The sequence below is a fragment of the Otolemur garnettii genome, unplaced genomic scaffold (genome assembly GCF_000181295.1).
Source record: "Otolemur garnettii isolate 467f Iridium unplaced genomic scaffold, OtoGar3 scaffold00011, whole genome shotgun sequence".
In the NCBI taxonomy this organism is placed as follows: Eukaryota; Metazoa; Chordata; class Mammalia; order Primates; family Galagidae; genus Otolemur; species Otolemur garnettii.
In genome coordinates this window covers 35,912,813-35,935,997 of record NW_003852406.1, presented here as the reverse complement: position 1 = coordinate 35,935,997, position 23,185 = coordinate 35,912,813, and the positions used below count along the sequence as shown (strand labels likewise).

Below are 23,185 nucleotides of genomic sequence, written 5' to 3'. Positions count from 1 at the left end.
CCAGCACCAGGATTCCATGCCGGAGGCCCAGCGATTAACATGGTACTGGGCACCAGGGACAGGGATAATGACAGGGTGATCTCTCTACTTTTCAGACACTCCCAGAAACAACTGGGTGATCCGTTGCTGGAGGCTGGAGGTGCACCTTAGAAGATGGAGGAGGAGCCAGCAAAATGTGGGTCCTGACTGCTGCAATATCAGGTGAGGCCTGGGGAAATTTGGGTTCCATATGAGGGCCAGCATAGTACTTGGCACTCACTGAGATTTTTCATTATTATATTTTCCAATGGGTTATTTCTAGAATACAATAGCCATGGCAGATACCTTTTTACTTTGAAACTGCCCCTTTAGAGAAATCTTTCATCTTAGTAATTTTTTTTTCTTGTTTGTTTTGAGACTGAGTCTCACTTTCTTGCCCCCAGTAGAATGCCGTGACATTATACCTTACAGCCCTCAAACTCTTGGGCTCAAGCAATCCTCTTGCCTCAGCCTCCCAAGTACTTGAGACACCAGGCTCCTGCCATAATGCCCAGCTATTTTTTAGAGGCGGGGTCTCACTCTTGCTCAGGCTGATCCAAGTGATCCACCCACCTTGGCCTCCCAGAGTGCTAGGATTACAAGCATGAGCCATGACACCTGGCCTTTGTTTTTTTTGAAAGAGTCTCCTTTGTCACCCTCAGTAGAGTGCTATGTAATCATAGCTCACAGCAACCTTAAACTCCAGGGCTCCAGCGATCCTCTTACCTCAGCCTCCCAGGTAACTGGGACTACAGGTGTGTGCCACGATGTCCACTAGTTTTTCTATTTTTTTGTAGAGAGTGTGTCTTGCTCTTGCTCATGGTGGTCTCGAACTCCTGAGCTCAAACAGTCCATTGACCTCAGCCTCCCAGAATGCTGGAATTACAGGCATGAGCCACTGTGCCTGGCCTCATGTTAATAACTTTTGAATTGATTCCTAAGTATCTTGGACATAAAACCCTACTACTTGTTGCTGATGGTAAATGTTATCTCCAGCACGATATCTGAACTCTAGTTTCTAAGTCACATTTCATTGCACCTCTCAGAACTTCTAGACAGTATCAGATAATAGCAGAGATGGTTACTGCTCCTCATTTATGATTCCATTAGTCATGCTCTAGTAAAATCTTTCTTGGTCTTGGGACTCTCTTTAAAAGTGTACCTGCTGAGTGCCACTGTGAGGAGTGGTTTAGTGTTTCATTATTAAATATCTGGAAAGCTCTCAGTTGGAAATAAATATCCTTCATTGTATTAAAGCAGCATTCTTTTATTTTTTTTTCTTTTGAGACAGTCTCAAGCGGTTGCCTTGGGTAGAATGCCATGGCGTTACAGCTACAGCAACCCCAAACTCTAGAGCTTAACCGATTCTCTTGCCTCAGCCTCCCAAGTAGCTGGGACTACAGGTGCCCGCCAGAATGCCTAGCTTTTTTTTTGGTTGTAGTTGTCACTGTTGTTTGGTGGGCCTAGGCTGAATTCTAACCCGCCAGCTCCAATGTACATGGCTGGCACCCTAACCACTGAGCTACAGGTGCCAGGCCAGCATTCTTCTATTTTTAACAGTCTTTGAGAAGGATAGGCATTGGGGCTTGGCGTCCGTAGCTCAGTGAGTAGGGCGCCAGCCATATACCAAAGCTGGTGGGTTTGAGCTAAACAAATCAGGGCCTGCTAAATAACAATGAGAACTGCAAACAAAAAATAGCCAGGTGTTGTGGCTGGTGCCTATAGTCCCAGCTACTTGGGAGGCTGAGGCAAGAGAATCACTTAACCCCAAGAGTTTGAGATTGTTATGAGCTGTGGCATCACAGCATTCTACTGAGGGCAACACAGTGAGACTCTATCTCAGAAAAAAAAAAAGGATAGGCATTGGGTTTTATTAAAAACCTGCATCAGACCTGGTTCTAAAAAACCTGTGTCCTTATGTGTCAAATAGGGTGAGGGAGATGGAGGAAGAGGAGAGATGACAGCAACTACTTCAGGTGTTAGGAGGATTAAATGAGCTAATGCTGGGAAAGCGAGCAGCAGGGAGCCCAGCATTGTCAGGCTGGCAGGTGTCATTGCTATCACAGCTGCATCCTAGGCTGTTTCCAGGCCAGGAGACTCCTAGCTTCTCTTTTGCTCCTCCCCTCAAGGAGGGGTGGCCAGCACAGACCCTTGCCCCCAGAAGCCAAATTCTCTCTTCAGGTGGAAATTGTTGAAAGTCACAGGCTAGGCATGTGGGGAGGGCACTGAGGTCACAGCTCTCTGTTGATGTAGAGGAGCCTGAGACTGTGGCAGTCACAAGTCACTGGAGAATGGGAGTCTATGTTGAGTTGTCCATCCAGGGCTCCAGGGGCACTATAGGAAGTGAAGTCTGGAGCCAAAGAGAGGTGGGAGATACAAGTATATTCCTGAATTCTGGAGGTGGTGGGAAAGTCCTCCTGGGATCTCAGTCCCTTACCATACCAGTCTCCAAGGGGTGCTGCTCCGTCTTTACAATATTTGCCTAAGGGTGGTCACCCAGTTCCTCCCTTATCTGACAAAGGCTGGAACATTCAAAAACACTTGACTTAAAACTTAAGAGTGCAGAAAGGAATAAAGGAGGTGGATGATTCTGTAGATGATCCAGAGAGGCCCTGCCCCTGGGCTAGACGGGCTTCCTTTTTCTAGGGGCAGAGGAGCTTCCCTTTCTAGTCTCTCAGCTTCTCTTCCATTTCTCCTCTTCCTTTCTGGAGCTGGGTTGAGGGTACTTGCCTTTAGATCAAGCAGAAAAAGTTACACTCAAGGATGTTCATGGTAGCCCTGTAACCCTGCTTGTAATACTGTAATAGCTGTACGTGTGAGTGCACCAGTCCTTGTGTTTGTAATGTAGAGACAGGTCTGAAAGCATTCAGCCCACACTATGAGTAGCACTCTCCTCTCTGGGAGTGGGGAAGGAAGAAAAATTGTCCTTTATCTTTGTACACAATATAAACTTCCGTAAAGTTGGAATTTCTTAAAATTTTTCCAGCATGTATTCAGATATAAATTATAGAATGTGTAATTTTAAAATTATGACAATTCAGGAAAATCGTATTATTCCAAATTTTGAAAGTTAGAGAAAAGAACATAAAGTTGGATATCACAGATAGGAAGGAATGTTGAGTCTCACACTCAAGTAGTGGTGGTAACTTCATTTCCTCCTCCAGTTTTTAGCAGGCTGGGGGGCAGGACTGGGGAAAGGGTGTTAAATCCACCCAGGAGGAGGCAGAAAGCCCAGGGAAACCTGCAGCCTCAAGGCCACATGTGGCCCTCCAGATCCTCAAGTGTAGCCCCTCGACCAAATCTAAACTTCACAGAAAAAATATCTTTATTAAAAGGATTTGTTCTATACAATTTAGATTCAGTCAAAAGGCTGCACTCAAGAATCAAGAAGGCTACATGTGGCCCTAAGGCCCCAGGTTCTACACCCCGTTTGATATCAATTAACCCATTTAATCTTTGTGAGGTAGATATTAATCCTAGATTTACAGAGGAAAGTGGGTCACAGAGATGAAGTCAGGAGCCCAAGGTCTAGGAGATGGCAGGAAGAGCTCATCACCAAGAAGAGCTCTCTCACCGTGGCTGCCTCTAGCCCAGGTTGGGGGGAGGGAGAGAGTAAAGTTCTGGGTGCCTGGGTACAGGGTTTGAATGGCTGACCCCTGGGTGGAGAAGCAAAGCTGGAGGGAGAACTGCCTATACAGGGTGGCCATACAGTTTGTGTGCAATTTAAAATACTTATTTTACCCTGTATAAAGGGCCAACCTTAATAGGTATGGAAGCAGAGTAGGTTTGGATTTCAGGTAAGCTGTGCAGGACCCAGCATCTTCATGCCTCAAATGAACTGGTGAGGGGGGTGGGGCATGAGGCTTGAGAAATCTCCTGGAAATGGACTAACCTGAACCCACAAAGCTGTGGTAAGGGGCTGAAGGGAGGTTGGGCTTAGGTCCATTGGTTTGTCTCCTTTCCTAGCCATTGGGAGTAAGAACTGAAATCAACAACTTGACTAGCAGCTTGAGCTGTGGGGGCAGTCTAGCAGCCTTAGCTGGGCTCCCTCCACCTGGGTGAAATGGACTGAGGTCACACTTAGGGTGTGTTCTATTTATGAGGCTCCCACTTGGCTGACATAGTGAGGGGTGCCTTCCTTCCAAAATGACTGGGATTGTTCATGAACTGCCTACAGGCCTTCTAGGGATGGGGTTCTTTGCAGGGGCCTGGGAACCCTGGGTGATTTAGTAAGTGGCCCCTTTGGCTGAGGTTTGGGTTACTTCTGTCAGTGTGATCCCTTTCTGTCCACTCTTGAGGCCTGGGGAAACTCTGGTTTCATACACTTGAGGAGTAAGTACTTAGTTCAGGGACCTCAAGGTGCAGGTTATCGCTAGAGGAGGGGTGGGATAGAATTAACTGTGACTTCTTGGAGTGTCCCAGGCTGAAGTTGTGAGCATGAGAAAAAGCGTGTTCTCTGAGATTCCAGAAGCAGACAGATGACTCCCACCTTCCTATTTGCTCCTGCGTAGCTCTTAGCCATAGGCTAAGACTTACTCTGTAAGTCTAGAGTCCCCATATTGCAGAAGTGGAGCTCAATCAACACAGTTTTCTGGGAACAGAGAGGGCAAGTGACTAGCTCAAGATGGCCCAAGGTACCCAAAAGGCAGCCAGGTAGGGGGCTGGGCACATGCCATCTTTTGTCCCAGCTCCTGCCCCCACCCTCCTCATTAGCACCTGGCTCAGGATTTCCAAGGGGAGGGAGTGATGTTGAGGTCTGCCTGCAAGGGGACAGCTAAGAGGCTTGGAGCAGCCTGGAGTCCCAGAGGCAGCAAGGTCAGAGCCTCCAGTTAGTCAAGGCCACACTCCTCTGCAGGACAGAGAGGAGAGTGCATGTTTTAGACCTCCATGAACTCTGGTAATTCAAAGTACTTTCTCCATGAATTACTCTTTATTTATGAAGGTCCAGATTCCACGTAGAAAAATTATCTCCTAAAATTGTAGATCAAAGGCAGAAAACACACTACAATTTAGGCAGAATAGGGGTGGTGGTAACTTCTCCTGTGTTTTTCAGGACATGTTTATCCACTCCGTGGTACTTTTATAAAGCACAAAGGTATACATATTATTGCTTAAAATGCTTAAACTTAGCAATGGAGCCACATGCCAGTGATGTGCGCCAGTTTGGCTAATAGCAAGGGCAAATCGCTCAGAGCTGCTCTCTGGTTACCCTGCCTTTTCGCTTTCCCTGGGTCCGACACTGTTGGAATACCTGCCGCGCAGTGCGAACCTCGGGGGCTGGGCGGGAAGATCCAGGCGGTAAGAGCGCCTGGGCTGCCCAAAGGGACCCGCACCTGGGCCAGTACAGCACACCTGGACTGACAGCAGGGACTCCGCCCAGCGCACGCCTCCGGGTCTTATAGTAGCCAGGCCTGGGCAGCCAATCATGGTCGCCCCAGGGGTGCGCTAGGAAAGCTGTGGACCGCGGTAGAGTAAATTAAGGGCTGGTTGCACCGCGCCTGGGTCTCCGGAGACGGGAAGCCCCGGGAGGGTGGGAGAGCTGGCGGGGGTTCGAGGTGGCTTCCCAGGTAAGTTATGTACCCGATGGCCCCGCCCTCCAGCTGAAGGGGGAGGAACTCAGCCACAGAGACGTTAAGTGACTGGCCTAAGGTCACACAGCAATCTGACGTTGGTGTGTGTCCAGAGAGTTTGAGGGTGCTCACAGGCACCAGCCCCTTACCCTGGCTCTGCTCTGTCAGAGAGGTGCGTTTGGGTCTCCATCGCAGAGGGCAGGTGTCCCCGGCCTGCCACGAAGTGTAACTTCGCAGCCGCCCAGACGCCTGTAGAGCCCGAGGCGTGGCGTGACAGATTTTGGCGCGCGAGAAGCGTACATGGACTGCGGCTCCCGGCAAAGGTGGCCACCCTCTACCCCGCTGGAACTGGGAGTGTGGCGCCCACGTAGACGTCTCACATTTACCCTCAAAGGGAGGTCGTCCTTCCACCGCGTCTTTAATAGATGACAGCTCCAAGGCTCCCGACCCAGGTCACGCAGCTAAGTTACGGAGCCAGGATTCGATCCTGACGATCTGGGTTCTTGTGGCCCCGGGCCGGAGGTAGCTGTGTGTTCTTGGGCAAGTCCCTTTACTTCTCAGGGCAACCTGGCTGATTGCCTCCCGCCCCCTCACCGGTCCCTGAGTAGCGGCCACGCATGCTCAGTCGCGGGCGGCTGCGAGAGGCTGCAGCAGGCGCCCCAGCTACTTTGCATTGACGCCAGCGCCCGCCGGAGGTCACCGCTGTGGGCTGGGCGCGGAGTGCTGCAGGCAACACCCGGCTAGGATCGCGGGGCCGGAGCCGGGCGGCCCGCAACTCTGGGTGCGCTCTGTGATTTCTGCGTTTTTCGACGGTGCGGCCGCAGGCCCCGCTGCAGCAGAGGCGCTCCCCTCTCTGCTCCGGCGGACGCAGCCTGGCCGCCCCAATGGGCTTCTCGACGCTTCAACCCCTGGACCGCGGGTGCTCCTAGGGCTGGCCTTCTCCCTGACCCGCGCTCTGCCCCCGGGGGCGCTTTTTTGTGGGGCGGCGGCCTAGCAGGCGGAGCGGCGTCGGTGCCCACCGTTATTTAGGGGGGGTCCGCGGGAGGCGGTGGCGCCGCGGAGCTGGAGCGGTGCCGGGCCGGGCGCGGCAGGGAGTTCTCCGCCCGGAGTGGGGGGGCTCTAGCGCGGCTCTGGCCGGCCAGCTCTGGGCTTAGGAGAGTGCAGGTCTCCTCCCCGTATTTCCCCGGAAGCGCAGCGCGGCTGAGGCGGGCGCGGGGATGTGAAGGAGGCGGCGGCGGCTGCCGGCTCAGGAAGGGCATGTTCGGAGGGGCGGCCGCGGCGCGCCACCCGCTGCAGCGCCCCCTCCTCACCGCCGCCGCGCCCGCACCGCGATAAAAGAGCGGCCGCACTTCTTGACGCGAGACCCGCGCTCGCCGCCGCCCGCCCGCCCAGGCGGCGATGACACGGCGCCCGCGGCCGCCCCGAGGCGCCGGGCGGGCCGTTTGCTGAGCGGATCGCGGCTGCCCGCCAGCGTGTCCGCGGCGCCACCGCCAGCATGGGCTGCGCCCCCAGCATCCACAACTCCGAGAGCCAGGAGGTGTACCGACGCGGCAAGGAGGCCGAGGACGCGCCTGGCTCCGCGGCGCCACGGCTGTCGTCCGGTGGGCCGTGCTCCCCACGTGGCCAGAAAAGGGTCGCCTCGCCCCCGGCTCGCGGCGCTGGCCTCGTGGAGTCTGAGCCTCGCGACGCCAGCGGCGAGAAGGTAAGGGGTGCCGGGCGGATGGGGTTCCGCGTCTGCGGCGAAGCTCGGGCCCGGTCGGGCGGGGCGCCCTCCCTGGCTGCAGAGCCCGCTTGTCCAAACTGTGGGTGCCTTTGACAGACGCTAGCCGCCCGCCTAGCAGAGGACTGACCTGTGCCCAAGCCGCTGAGTAGCAGGCTCACGAGCAGGACGCCTTCCGAGCCGCCTCGTACGTTCGTCGGACACATCCGACGCCGCGAGCGGCGGGGCTTGCTGTGGGCTTGACTGAGGCGCTGGAATCCGTTCCCTCTCGGAGAGCGAGCGTTACGGCGGAACCCCCAGGGTTCCTGGCGCTCCCCGCAGTGTTAGAGCGGGGCGAACCTGGCTGGTGCTTTTGGTTCCCGTGATGGAAAGGGAAGGGTGGCTGGCCCTGTGAAGCCAAGTTCTGAACCCTCCGCTCTGTTTTCCTTCCTTTACTTCACAGCTGCAGTTTTCCATTTCCTTTGTGGCTACTAAAGTGTAATCTGGGACATCACCTTTACTTCGTTTCGCTAGTATTTGAGGTTCACGTTTATTAGCATCCATACCGTATTTAAAGCACATATAATTACAAAACGCCATACGAAACTCTTATTTTTGAAGCTGTTCAGCAAAACAAAGTCTTCTATTAAGCAATCATACTGAGACATTTTGTGACTTTTTTAAATTGCGTGTCTTTAGCGCATGTTGCCTTGGCTTATGTTTTGTCAAAGTTTCTAAGCTTAGTCTTTGTTAAGGATTTCCAAAGGAAAGATAAAAAAGAAAAAGGAAAAACTTACTCATTAAGGCACACAGTAGCAGTTTTCCAGTTCTCTGATTTGAAATCTTAAAGCTGGAACTCACGGGTTGGTCTACATTTTATTAAACTAGTAAAAAATAAACTAGCGCGTGTGCATGGCCATAGATTGCTGAATGTTATCCCTCTCACTACCAATTTTTAAAATGGTAATTTGCAAAATTTTCTTGATTTTTCTTGCTTACTGAGGGACTGTTAAACCTCTGAAGCAGCGGTTCTCAGGGCCCCGACCCCTTTGTAACAATGAAAATACATCCTGCATATCAGATGTTTACATTACGATTCATAACAGTAGCAAAATTACAGTTATGAAGTAGCAACGGAAATAATTTTATGGTTGAGGGTCACCACAACATAAGGAACTGTATTAAAGGGGCGCAGCATTAGGAAGGTTGAGAACCACTGCTCTGAAGTGTGAGGGATATAGCTTGATCTACTTTCTGTTTCAAGTTTCTATCAGTCTATTATGATACCTTTTAAAATGTTGCATAATAGTTGAAGTGATTTCGCCACTTGTCTTATACCCTAAATGAAAATTAAACTTTGTTTTGATTATCAGCAGTTAAATTCCTTCTTCTATAGAATCTTTGAAGAAACTTAATTAAGATGGTAGGTTGTTGACTAGGCTGCTTTTAATATCAATGGAAAGATTATGCATTAAGCCTACCTAACTGGCTTAAAAGCATTACACAGGTGAAGTTGAATGTGGAAACTTTAAAAGCTTTTAAATTTTGACTCAAATCTAACATTGGTTATTTTGCATTAACTAATAATTATACTTTTAGATGACCAAAGTAGCCCTTTTATTTATTTTTTATTTTTTTATTTTTTTGAGACAGAGTCTCAAACTGTCACCCTAGGTAGAGTGCCCTGGTGTCCTAGCTTCTAGCGACCTCCAACTTGGGCTCAAGCTATCCTCTTGCCTCAGTTTTTCGATTTTTAGTAGAGACCGGGGTCTTGCTTAAAGCTCAGGCTGGTCTGGAACTGTGAGCTTAAGCAATATACCCACCACAGCCTGCCAGAGTGCTGGGATTACAGGCATGAACCACCTCACCTGGTCCCCAAAGTAGCCCTTTTAGTAAGAGGGCCTTGAGTGTTCTAGCCCTTTTTGTGCTGAGCTGGGTGTCATAAGATGTCAGCCTCCCAGGACAGCAGCTTGCTCTTCTGCTGTTTACAGTGCCTCTAGGTCTGTGAGTTTCTAAGAGTTCCTACTTCAATACTCTGCCACATTGGCAGGCCATTGTCTTGTGTTGGGGCCCCCAAAATAGATTCGTCCTTACGATGCCTCATGCTGTGGCATGCTAAATAAATGTTTATATTTTTTGTTAACTGAAGTGAGACATTTTTAGTCATTGGAATTTGATTTCATAAAGCCTCCACTATAGGCTTTAAGACGATATTAGTATTTGATATTTGATTTCATAAGGCCTCCACCATAGGCTTTCAGATAATACTAGTATTTTCCAGAGCAGGAGTCAGATTATAAATTACAACAACAAAACCATGAAATAATACTTGTTATTATCAATATGTACATACTGATACCACATCTCAGTTACAGATATATATAGGCATATCAGATAATACAGCAAAGGTAAATAAATAGCATTTTTTCAGTTTAAAATTTTTTCTTTAAGGGAATAAATCTTATAAGGCATTAAATATACTGTAGAAATTCATTTTTAGAGAACATAAACTTCCAGAAGTTTAGCAAAGTCAAGTTACAAATTAATTTTAGTTTGTATGACTATTTCAAAATCCAATTTAGTTCATTAAAAAAGCTCTTAAAATGCAGTAAGTCCATATAGCCTTAAATTTCAACAAGAAATTCATTGGGTGAAGTTTTTTTGTTTGTTTTTCATTTTTTTTTTTTTTTCCTGAGGTAGAGTCTCACTGTTGCCCGGGGTAAAGTGTTGTGGTGTCACGTAAGTCTGGCTGGTTTTCCTATTTTTAGTAGAGACAGGATCTGGTTCTTGCTCAGGCTGGTCTTGAACTCCTGAGCTCCAGCTATACACCCACCTTTGCCTCCCAGAGTGCCAGGATTACAGGTATGAGCTGCCACACCCAACCTATTTTTAGTATATTTTTTAACTTTTCTTTTTATTGGGAAGTTTTTATAGTCTTGTGGTTGGGAAATACAATAATTAATTGTATTTTCAAATTAAACAGTGATGTGCCCTACTCTGCTGTCTGTCCCATGTATGTTCCACAGGGCAGTTTGTGAATTGTTTTTGTTTTTGTTTTTTTGAGACAGTCTTAAGCCGTCATCCTGTGCCATGGCATCATAGTTCACAGCAACCTCAAACTCTTGGGCTTAAGTGATCCTCTTGCCTTAACCCCCCCACCAGCTGAGACTACAGGCGCCTGCCACAATGCTGGGCTATTTTTTGGTTATAGTTGTCATTGTTTGGCAGGCCCGGGCTGGATTCGAACCTGCCAGGTCTGGTGTATGTGGCTGGCGCCCTAGCTGTTTGAGCTATAGGTGCTGAGCCAGTTTGTGGATTGTTAATAAGTATATGAAATGGTTCCCTGGTCAAGGAAATTTGAGAAATACAGATTGAGAGTATTCCTGACAGAAAAATAGGAATTCCAAAATGTTCCAGAATCCAAGACTTTTTGAGCATTGACATGGTGCTCAAAGGAAATACTGATTGGAACTTTTTAAAATTTTAATTTAATTTAATTTAATTTTATTCTATTTATTTGTTTATTTATTTATTGAGACAGTATCACTCTGTTGCTCCAGGCCAGAGTAGTGTGGCTTCAGGCTGGCTCATAGCAGCAACTTCCAACTCCTATGTTCAAGACATCCTCCTGCCATATAGCCTTTCAAGTAGGTGGGACTACAGGTGCTGGCCACAATGCCCAGCTAGTTTTTTCTATTTTTAGTAGAGATAGGGTCTTGTTCTTGCTCAGGCTGCTCTCCACTCCTGAGCTCAAGGGATCCTCCTGCTTCGGCCTCTCCGAGTGCTAGGATTACAGGCGTGAGCCACTTGTGTCAGGCCAGATTTCAGATTTTTTTTGTTGTTGTTGTTGTTTTTCAATAAAGTTTTTCTTTCCCCCAAATATACAGTTGGTTGGACCCTCTTCATGCATCTTCGCCAGCAGCTGGGCATCTCCACCCTTGGTATTTCTGGTGTAACTTACTGCTTTGAAACCTGTTTGATAAGTCCTTTACTAAGGAGCTTCTGAAGGGCTGGCCTGGCCAGGGAACCTCGAATCTTCAGTCTCTCAGAGACCTCAGCCGGGGTGATAAGCTTGTAGTTGGGAATTCTTTACAGAGTTTGTCATATGTAGCTTTGTCAAACAAGGCGAGGTTGTTGAGCTAGTCCCAAACTTTGCCTTTGGACCACTTTTTCTTTTTGGCCTTGCTGCCACATTTCTTCACTGAGTCTTTGTCTTTCTTGGCTGATGTTCTGGCATCTTTCTTCTTCTTGTCGTCCTTGGGTGGCATTGGGAAGCTCAGAGAAGAGCTGCCACTACCGAAGCCCAGCTAAGATCTTGCATACACACAAAAAAGCAGATTTCAGATTTTTAGATTAGGGATGCTGAACTGGTTAAGTATAATGCAAATATTCCAAATTACAAAAAAACCTGAAATCCTGGTCCAAAGCATTTGGGATAAGGGATATTGGATAATCTATACTGGCTCAAACTATATCCATCATAGTTCTTTCATACAGAACTTGTCAGAGACTTCATAAAATACTCTGAATCTCTAGTTGGTGTTTAGAGCGTGTAGTATTTCTTAAACTGGTTTGATTATGAAGCCCTTTTCTTGAGATATATTTTAGGCCACATGCCAAGATCTGATTCCTTAGGCAAAACATCAATATTCAAAGTACAAGACATATACTTACCAGTAAAACTCAACAAATGTAATATGCTTCTTAATGATTCCAAAGGTACTTTAGAATCTTGTAGTACATTAGGCCGGGTTGTCTGTATAAACTTACTTAAAGTATCACTAAAAATACTCTCTGGCTGTTCATTCATTTTAGAAGTTATAGTCTGTGTGGTTACAGATAATGAAGGCTGTGTTTAATTCAAACAGTTATAGTTTTGTTTATTTTTAATCAATGTGAGTTTTAACTGTAACATTTCACTATTTTCTTGTCAGTCTTTTTAACATACTTTTCCTTTTCTTAACTAGGACTGGAGTTGCCCTTGAAAGATTTTCATATAGTGTTAGGGGCTACCCCATGCACAACCCTTCCTTTTTATAAACACCTATTTCAGTGCTAATGATTGGATATCCCTGCCTCTCACCAGTCATCTCTGTGAGGTGGCAGTCCCTTCTGTCTGTTTTGTTCAGTACTATATCCCCCAGGCCTGGTGCACAGAAGACCTTCCATAAGGTCTGATTTGCTGATCACACCTATAATCCTAGCACTCTGGGAGGCCAAGGTGGGTGGATTGCTTGAGCTCACAGATTTGAGAGTCTAAGCAAGATTGAGACCCTATCTCTAAAAATAGCCAGGCGTTGTGGCCTATAGTCAAGAGGCAAGAGAATTGCTTGAGCCGAAGAGTTTAAGGTTGCTGTGAGCTATGACAACACGGCACTACCGGGGTGAGAAAGTGAGACTCTGTGTCAAAAAAAAAAAAAAAGTGCTGAATTAGGGAATTGTGTGAATCAGGCTATAGGAGATCCACCTGGGCCATGTAAAGTAGAGGTGGTTAATATTGGGTTTGGTTTTGTGGAAATCTCTGGTTACTGCTTTTGAGAGCATGGTGATTTTAAGTAGATTTTCCTATAAAGATTTAAGGATTAGTATGGGTGGGTGGGTTATACACAGCCCGTGACAGATAATAGTGCTGCCTCACACTAACTTATAACCAGGTATTACGGCTGCCAGCACTCACTTAAAATCCTCTCAGCCTCTAATTTGTCCATCACTAGTCCACCTGGCTTCTGTCCTTTATTTCTTCCATCTGCTTTTCTTTTGCGTCATCTTCTCTCCCTCTTCCCAGTTTTCCTCCTTGATCTTTCCTTACAGCCCATCTTTCTACATAAAACCGACCAAACTGACCATTTTTGTCAACAAAAATTATTTCTTTTTTTTTTTTTTTGAGACAGAGTCTCACTTTGTCGTCCCTTGTAGAGAGCAGTGGTGTCATAGTTCACAGCAACTCTTGGTCTCAAGCGATTGTCTTGCCTCAGCCTCCCAAGTAGCTGGGACTACAGATGCCAGCCACAATACCTGGTTACTTTTAGGACATGGTCTCACTCTGGCTCAGGTTGGTCTCCAGCTGGTGAGCTCAGGCAATCTACCCACCTCAGCCTCCCAAGGGGTAGGACCACAGGTGTGAGCCACTGCACCCAGCCAGAAACGATTTCTTAGCATTTATTAGCTGCAAAGTAAAATTTATTGCCTATTCTTATTTTACCAAGTGGATTAATCAAGATTTTTTTATTTTTGTAAAGTAAAACAGTTTTCTCTTTGTGTCTGATCTGAATGATTTATTTTCTCCTCCACTAGGGATCTTTGACCCTTGCTAGTTTATATGAAATTAGTGAAAGTTTCCTTCTGAAAGTATACTTGAGAAAATGAAACCAAACGTTATGTACTTATAAAAGTGACTATAATTTACTTCTGGAGCTCAGGGGTGGTGAGTTTCATTGTGTTCTTGCTAGGCCTAGCTATAAAGATATTTATTTCTACATTTTCTTGAATTCCTATTATATATAAAAAATACATTGCATTTTGTCATCTTTTTTTTGTACTTGCTATCATTGCCAGCATAGCTTTTAAGTGTGAGTCTTGAGGTAGACATTATGTCACGGTTCTGTCAACTCAGACCCTCCCTGGACAGCTTGGACCCTCTGCTGTTATAGCAAGGGTTACAATGGGGCCTGCCATCCCTCTGGCACAAGTGTTTCCTGTGAAGTGCTGTATGGCACTGATTTTTCTCTTGGGTGGCTTGCCTATTTGGATTGGGTTCTTTAGAAGGGAGGGTTCATGATTTGAGACATCTCAGAATAACCTTAAGGACAGAATATTTTTAAAAACTAAAACAAAAGAAAAAATCAAAGGACAGAGGGAGAAGGAAGTTACTCAGGAGATGAGTAAGCCCTCAGCCTTGCCCGAGGTCAGTGGCTTCATCCTGGTTTCTGGCAATGTGGGAGGCAGTAGGAGATGGTGGACTCTGACATTCTTAAAGAGGAGACACTGATGTTAGTAATGCCCACTGTGTCACAAGCACTGTGCTGAATGCCTTGCAGATGTTGTCTCATTTAATCCTTACAGTCCTTTTGCAGATAAAGACACCTGAGGTTAGAAACTCACCGAAGGTCACTGTAGCGCAGTTAAGCTGAGATGAACTCTTGGTCCGGGCTCTCACCCCTGTTGTTCTCTGCTAACTACTTATGTCTGTTGCATTTCCGGTTCTCTGACCTTTTGCTAAAGTATTGATGTCTCAGGTCACCTGGGTTTTATTTAGACAGGCGTCCTGAATCTGTATTATCTGGATTTTGTTAAATCTTGCCTTACTGAGGTCGGTTATAGCCTCACCTTGGTTTCCTGTGTTTATGGAAGTTGCAACTCTTTGCAGCTCTGTCCAACTCAACTCCCCAAGTCAGGCATCTTGCGATGCCCTCCAGCTGTCCTCTTCCTTGTCTGAAATAAGTTGGCAGGGCATCCCTGGGAGGCTCTTTTCTTTCTCTTCCTCCTGTGCAAACTATAGCAGCCTTCCTCAGCCGGCGTTCAGTTGGCTTTGCCTAGAGGCCCTCCCCCACAGTTCTGCCTATACCTGTCCTCCCAAAGTTATCCAAGGCCCAGGTGAATGCTTTCTTGAGTCACTGGCTGGACTTGGGCTCTTTTTTCTGCTCTTAAGACCTTCCCCTGTAATGCTTGTGGGCCTAGGATTTCTGTCGTGAGCTTTCTATAGGAATATAGGCTGCTTGAGGGCAAGGACTGTGTCCCTAATTTCATTACAGTTCTCAAAGTGCTTGGCACACTCAATAAATAATTGGATAAATACACCAGTCTCTAAGGCTGAAAGCTCTTTTATTCATGTTTCTTGGGTCTATCTCGCCTTGTTTAAATTTAACAAAAATTGTTGGGGTGTGTTGTATGTATTTTAACAAAAAGCGAAAATACGCTGAAGCCAGTGATTAATCAGAGGAGTGATTAGTAAAGCTTTTCTTTCTTTCTTTTTTTTTTTTTTTGCAGTTTTTGGCCAGGGCTGCATTTGAATCTGCCACCTCTGGCATATGGGGCCAGTGCCCTACTCCTTTGAGCCACAGGCGCTGCCGGATTAGTAAAGCTTTTGCTTCTACATTTGGCTAAGTTAGGGTTGAGCATTGTTCCTGGGCCCCTTCCTTCTGTTTTACTTTTATTCTGTGCAGGTAGGAAGAGTGGTAGAATATCATGTCGGAGAGCTGTTTTGACAAGTTTTGTGTTACAGTTTCTTAGCTACAGGCATCATACGTAGTTTGTCCACACAGATTGGAAGGATGATGCATATTTCCCCAAACTTGGAGGGTGACCCCAAAGGACTGGGGATGGGGGATGCCACTGCTTTGTTCTGTATGGGTTGGAAACACACCTTTGATCTGTTGACATCATTCTCTTTAACTGTGGTTTGTGTGCTCCTTTCATGCCCTGTGTGAGGACTGCAGCTGCCTGAGCTTCTCTCAGTTTGTCAGCAGGACAACTCAAACAGCTGGCAGCACACAGGCAGTACCATGCTGTCTTCAAATGTTTGGAGTTGATGGCAGCTCCCCAGGGAGGTGGGGTAGGAAATACTGGAGGAGGAGCCAGAAGACACACCTTTTAATTCTGGCTCCATTAGGCATTGGCTGTGTGATTATCTGGCAAGTCCCGGTCACCAGTTTTTTCAAGTATAAAATGAGGCTAGAGTACCTGGGTTCTAGTGAAGATCACTTACCTGTGAAAGTGTTCGTAAACTCCAAAGTACTCTCACATATTAAGGATTGACCATTTTCTTTCTTTCTTTCTTTCTTTTTTTTTTTTTTTTTTTGTAGAGACAGAGTCTCACTTTGTTGCCCTTGGTAGAGTGCTGTGGTGTCACACAGCTCACAGCAACCTCCAACTCCTGGGCTTAAGCAATTCTCTTGCCTCAGCCTCCTGAGTAGCTGGGATTACAGGCGCCCACCACAACGCCTGGCTATTTTTTGGTTGCAGTTCATCGGGGCCGGGTTTGAACCTGCTACCCTCGGTATATGGCGCTAGTGCCCTACTCACTGAGCCACAGGCGCCACCAATTGACCATTTTCTTGTAATCACCTTTTTCAAAGGCAGAATTGGCTTAAATATGTCTGCTTAATTTATTTAACACAGATTTCATTTTTTATGTATTTTTGTTTTCCCACCAATATTTTATTGTCAAAAATTTCAAACATACAGTAGATTGAAAGAAATGTGCACTTGTTTACCTCCCACCTAGATTCTATAGTTATCATTTTTCTATATTTGCTTTATCATATCACCCTTTTATCACGCATCAATCCATTTTATTTTTTATGTTATTTGAAAGTAAATTCAACACATTTCAGTATGCCTATCACTTACTAGAATTCAAAATTTAATTTTTTTTGAGGTAGAGTCTCAATCTCTCTCTCTGGCTACAGTGTAGTGACATCAGCTGAGATCACAGCAGCCTCAAACTCCTGGGCTCAACTGATCCTCCTGCCTTAGCCTCCCGGGTAGCTGGAACTACAGGCGCCCACCACATCACTTGGCTAATTTTTCTATTTTTTGCAGAAACAGGATTTCATTCTTGCTCAGGCTGGTCTCACACTCCTGAGCTCAAGCAGTCTTCCCACCTTGGCCTTCCAAAGTGCTGGAATAACACACCTAAGCCAACGTGTCAACCTATATCAAGATAGATATTATTACCATCACTCCTAAAAGTTCTCTTGTGTTTCTTTCTCATTCTTTCCCCCATCTACCAGCAAACCTCTATTCTGATTTTTTTTGCTATCAATTATTTTTGTCTATTTTAGACTTCATTTAAATAGAATCTTACAGTTGGTGTTATTCTTATTTAGTGAATTTCTTAATGTGTATAAGGCTTATTTCACTCAGCATAGTGTTTTTGAAAGTCATCTGCTGCATAAGTCAATAGTTCTTTTTTCTTGCTAATTAAGTAGTAGTCTATTGTGTGAATAAATCAGTTAACTTACCAATTCTCTTCTTTTTTTTTTTTTTTTTTTTTTTGAGACAGAGCCTCAAGCTGTCCTCCTGGGCAGAGTGCCGTGGCATTACAGCTCACAGCAACCTCCAACTCCTGGGCTCAAGCGAGTCTCCTGCCTCCGCCTCCCAAGTAGCTGGGACCACAGGCGCCCGCCACAACGCCCGGCTATTTTTTGGTTGCAGCCGTCATTGTTGTTTGGCGGGTCCGGGCTGGGGATTCGACCCCGCCACCTTAGGTGTATGTGGCTGGCGCCTTAGCCGGTTGAGCTATAGGCGCCGAGCCCCCATTCTCTTCTTAATGGATACAAAGCTGTTTCTAATTTTCTGCTATTATGACTAAAGCTACTTTGAATATCTAGTATAAATTATTTTGTAGACATCAGTTTTCGTTTCTTTTGGGTACAAAGAAGTAGAATTACTACATCTAGGGTTAGGTACATGTTTAAGTTGTTAAGAAACTGCTTGACCATTTCCCAAAATGGTAATACAATGTTGCTCTAATGCCAACAATGTATAATAAAAGTTTGGTTGCTCCAAATCTTTGTTCTCCTTGCCCTTCCTTGCCATCATTGGATGTTACAGTGCTATGATTTTTATATTGATTTTCATCCATGGTTTCTGTGGTTTCATAACTTCCACAATCCTTGTTACGATGTTGGGTGCTTTAGGCCTCAGGAAACAGAATCTCTCCCTCTGACCTTCTTCTGTCCTCTCACATCCTCAAGGCAGGACTCTAAATTGATTGTGGGTCAAAAGACCCTCAGTCCAGAGAGAACCCTGCCCTATGTGCTGGAAGCAGGAACACTGCACAGACAAGCCTGGCTGGGCTCAGTTGTTGCTTTGTCTCCAGTCATGCTTCTACATGGCTGTTGGTTGTACAATGGGATGAAGCCTCCATGGAAACCCACGGGCCAAGTGGACAGCCGGACCCCAGGAGGCGTCTGGAGGGCAGCACACTCCTGGAAGGCTGGGGCTCTGCACCACTGCCCACACCTCTCCCTGTGCATTCCTTCATCTGTACCCTTTGTGTCTATAACCATCTGTTATAACAGATGGGTACAAGGTAATGTTTTCCTGAGATCTGTGAGCTGCTCCAGAAAATTAATTGAACCCAAAGAGGGATGGGGCTCAGGGCATTGGAACTTGAAGCTAGTGGGTCAGAAGCTCCAGAGACCTGGCCTTGCTACGGGTGTTTGGTGATGGGTGGTGCATCTTGGGGACTGAGCCCTCTTCCAATGGGATCTGACACTGTCTCCGGGTCAATAGTGTCAGAATTGAATTAGAGGATGTCTAGCTGCTTGGTATGTGGGGGGGGGGGCACATTTGGTCATAGAAGTCCTCTTCTGTATTAATTGTTGTGGAGTTTAGAGGAAAACATGGTCTGCAGAGTATTTTCCCAAAGTAGGTGTTAGTACTTTAATTTTAGCCATTCTGGTGGGCGCATAGTGATGTGTTATTGTGGTTTGGGTTTGCATTTCCTTGATGATAATAACTTTGAGTACTTTTTCATGTGCTTATTGATCATTTATTTTTGAAGTTTTAACACTTTTTTATTAAAAGGAAACATAAATAGAATGGTGCCTGTGGCTCAAAGGAGTAGGGCGCTGGCCCCATATGCCTGAGGTGGCGGGTTCAAACTCAGCCCCTGCAAAAAAAGGGAAACATAAATATTATGCCCTCTGGGTAGGGACAGATTGATTAGGCAAGTTACACAAAGTGTAAGTACTTTACCAAAAGTAAAGAGTTCATAAATTTAACTCTGTTAAAACAAAGAACTCAGCAAAAGAGAATGAAAAGGAAAGCCAAGGACTGAAAAATGTGTTTGCAGTGCATGCAATAAAGGGTTAGTATTCAGGATATACATAGAACTACCACAGGTTGGTAAGAAAATGACAGGCCAGTTGAAAAATGGGCAAAGATTGGGACAGGACAACCTAAAATTAGCAGGAAACCTAATAGAATAAATCTATGAAAAGATGTACCACCTAATTGGGGAAATGCAAATTAAAATCATGATGAAATAACATTTTGTACCCACCAAATTGGCAAACATTTAAAAAGTCAAAAGTACACATATTTTAAGGAATTTCTCAATACTAGGTAGAAAAGTAAATTAACTCCATTAGGGAAAACCATTGTAATTACCAAGTAGAGTGGAACAGGTTGCCCTGTGTCCTAGCAGTTTCATTCCCAGAAACTCTTACACACCTATACTGGAAACATGTCCTAGGATGCTGGGCATAGCATTACTTTTTTTTCTTTTTTTTTGAGACAGAGCCTCAAGCTATCGCCCTGGGTGAAGTGCCATGGCATTACAGCTCACAGCAACCTCCAACTCCTGGTCTCAAGCGAGTCTCCTGCCTCTGCCTCCCAAGTAGCTGGGACTACAGGTGCCTGCCACAATGCCCGGCTATTTTTTTGGTTGCAGCCATCATTGTTTGGCGGTCCCAGGCTGGATTTGAACCCACCAGCTTAGGTGTATGTGGCTGGCGCCTTAGCCGCTTGAGCCACAAGCGCCGAGCCAGCATTGCTTTTAATATTAAACTGTCCCATAAATCCCACCCTTTATTAGCACCATAATGGATAAACAAGTTGTGATAGAAATACTTAACACCTGTGCAAATGAGTGCATTATAGCTATAGGTATCAGCCTAGATCTATCTCAAAAACTTGAGAGAAGGAAGAAGTTAGAAGAATTTATAAAGTATATTTTTTTATTTAATGATTAATAGCTAAACAGTATACAGGGATATACTCAATATACATGTACACATAGATGATAAAACTGTAAAGAAAATCAAAAAAATAATTACTATAAAATTCTGTTAGGCAAAGAAAGTTTATTCTAAGGCCTTAAAATGGTTAACAGGCTAATTTGAGTTCCTAATAGATAAGATGGAATCACCATGCCCTGCCCCCAGGGAACATTTAGTCCTTTCTGGAAAGGTGGAATAGGTCTCGGATCAGGACGTGAAGGTGGCACCTTGAGGACGGAGTGGGAGAGGTAGGAGGTGATGAGAGGCAGGGGTTTGATGGGACTCAGAACATTGGGAGGACTGGGAAAACTTATCACTGGATAAGAGGGTAGAAGGGCTTGTTCAGACTGTGCATAGTAGGAAAGGCTTGAAAGCCAGCTTGAGGAGTTTGAAGTCCATCCTGGAAACCTCAAAGAACTTCCAATGCCTTTTCATTTTCAGTAGGGTAATTGTAGGATAAACCTATTTTATGAAGATTAGGTTTCGGGCAGAAATTGCAGTGAGTGGGATGAGGGAAAGCTAAAGGTGGGGCACTGCCCAGGGCCTATTGCAGGGGTTCAGGCAGGAGTTGTTTTTTTTTTTTTTTTTTAAATACTTGCACTGACTTGGTATAACTAATTAATGCAGTGGTTTGGGAAAGAAGAGACTGAGCAAAGGAAAAACTGACAGGACAGATTGGATTTGGGAATTGGTGAGGGGGGTGGAGGGTGACTCAGAGGTTGGGGTTTACCAGCTTAGGGGGACTGTGATAACATGCCACAATTTATGCAGAGGTTTATGGCTTACCAAAGGCTATTTTTATACATCATCTTATTTGATGTTCCCGAAACCCCTGTGAGGTAGAAAGGAGGGATTTTACTTTTCCTGTTTAAGTTATAAAGAAGCAGAAATTCAAAGAGATTGAACAAATTGTCCACAAGTTTGTGGTGACACTTATGGAAACAGGTTCGCCCAGTAGCGTAGGGTAGAAGTCAGAGGAAAGAAAGGGAGTTTTTCAAAAAGCCTTTCTTGTCTTTTAGTTCTGAGTTTATTTTATAAAAGTCTACTTTTACCGCAGGGCACAGTGGCTCACTCCTGTAATCCTAGCACTCTGGGAGGCTGAAGTGGGTGGACTGCCTGAGCTCACAGGTTCAAGACCAGCCCGAGCCAGAGTGAGATCTGTCTCTAAAAGTAGCCAGGCGTTGTGGTGGGCGCCTGTAGGGAGGCTGAGGCAAGTTTGTGGTTGCTGGGAGGTATGATGCTATGGCACTTTACTGGGGGCCACAAAGTGAGACTGTCTCAAAAAAAAAAGTGTTTTACTTTTCCTCATTGTTAAAATCGTGTTCATTATGCAAAACTTAAAAAGTACAGAAAAGAACAAGGATGACTTTGATGCACTTAAATTGCATAGTCAGGAGATGACTTTTCATAAAATGGTGGTGCATTTCCTTCTATTCTTGTAGATTGCTTCAAATAAGTGTAATTAAAATTTATTTTTTAAACAGTTTTGTTCTTTAGTTCTAGGAAACATTTAGCTATTATTTCTTCAAATGTTACTCCCTTACATTTTTGGTTTCTTTCTCCTGATAGCTTCCTCCAAAGACAGGCTTGACTCCTCTTGGCCTGCCCTCTGTGTCTCGCCACTTCTCTTTAATTCCCGCTGTGTGCAGTTTCTGGGGGGCGGATATCTTAGCTTGGTCTTTTAACTTATTAATTCAGTCCTCGGCATCTACTGGGCTTTTTTGTTGTTTTGTTCATGTCTATGGTCTACTTTTCTATTTGGGTTTTATAGAGCTTAAAAAATTACATTTATAAGGAAATATAATACTATTATATAATAGTTAATAGTATTTATTATATAAATATATTATATATTATATATATTATATAAATATACTATTATTATAAGGAAATATATACTATTTCCTTTATAAGGATTTTTTAATATGTTTGGAAGTATTTATTGCTTATGAATATTGCAAATCTCTTTTCAAGTCTCTTCCTTTTACTGGATGTATTATTTTAAAAATTACATATGTTTCGTATTTTTACCAGATTAAATGTGGAAATCATCATTTTGTGTTTTTTTGTTTGATTTATAAAATATATTTTATTTCAGAAGCAGCATATGTGCAATGTAGATGATAGCAAATTCTGAAATGCAGTTTTCACCACTTTGAGATCATTTATTGCTACATATTAGTATGTACATTAACAGATTTTTTCTTTCTGCATATACATGTATTTATACATTTTCACTGAAAATTAGATCACATAGTTCATACTGTTTTTTGAGGTAAAATATGCATGCATAACATAAAATTTGTGATTTTATTTTTTTAAAGAGATAGGGTCTTGCTCTGTCACATAACCTGGAATGACATAGCTCAATCATAGCTCACTGCAGCCTCCCAATTCCTGGGCTCAAGCTGAGGTGGTACCTGAACCTCCTGAGTAGCTAGGACTATAGGCATGTGCCATCATGCCCAGCAAATTTTAAAATTTTTTGTACAGAGGAGGTCTTACTTTGTTGCCCAGGCTGGTCTCAAATTCCTGGCCTTAAGAGATCTGCCTTGGCCTCCCAAAGTGCTGAGATTACAGGTATGAGCCTTTGTGCCTGGCCAGTCTTAGTAATTTTAAAATGTACAGTTCAGTAACATTAAGTATGTTCACATTGTGTGACCATCACTATCTATCTCTGGAACATTTTTATCTTCTAAAATTGCTTTGAAGGGTGGACTAGATGCTGGTATCAGTGCACAGCTTCCCAAGAGAAGTACTTTGAAGAGGACTGTAGTGATATTTAGCAATGAGGTAGGTATGTAGCACTTGTCCTAGAGCGAGTTTGCGAACTTTATTGTCAGACCTCATATGACCAGAAAGTGATCCATGTGGCATTTGGGACTATACAAATGCTAGGCTATTCATACGAAGTTTATTTTTTCTTCTTTAATAGTATTAATTGATAATTCTCATCTAAAATAATAATTGTGATTAGAGTTAATAAATAATATTCCCTAATTAAATTACTTTTCTTCATGTAGTAGTTGGTGTTCTATAAAGTAGAAGTTTCCTGCATCTGTCAACCAATAGCATTGGGGTTATTGGTTACTATAAAATATAGTTCTTTTTTTTTTTTTTTTTTTGAGACAGAGCCTCAAGCTGTCCCCCTGGGTAGAGTGCCGTGGCAT

General features: G+C 44.7%; 1 protein-coding gene across 1 annotated transcript in view; it reads left to right on the top strand.

The window, feature by feature from the left end:
• The first annotated feature begins 3,378 nt into the window (after positions 1–3,378).
• Positions 3,379–23,185, top strand: part of PDE8A (phosphodiesterase 8A) — a 169,205-nt gene continuing 149,398 nt past the window's right edge. Inside the window, exon 1 of the mRNA XM_012801922.2 lies at positions 3,379–7,290. Within this exon, the coding sequence (XP_012657376.2) occupies positions 7,084–7,290 (207 nt within the window). The 5' untranslated portion in view covers positions 3,379–7,083. The remainder of the gene's footprint in view (positions 7,291–23,185) is intronic.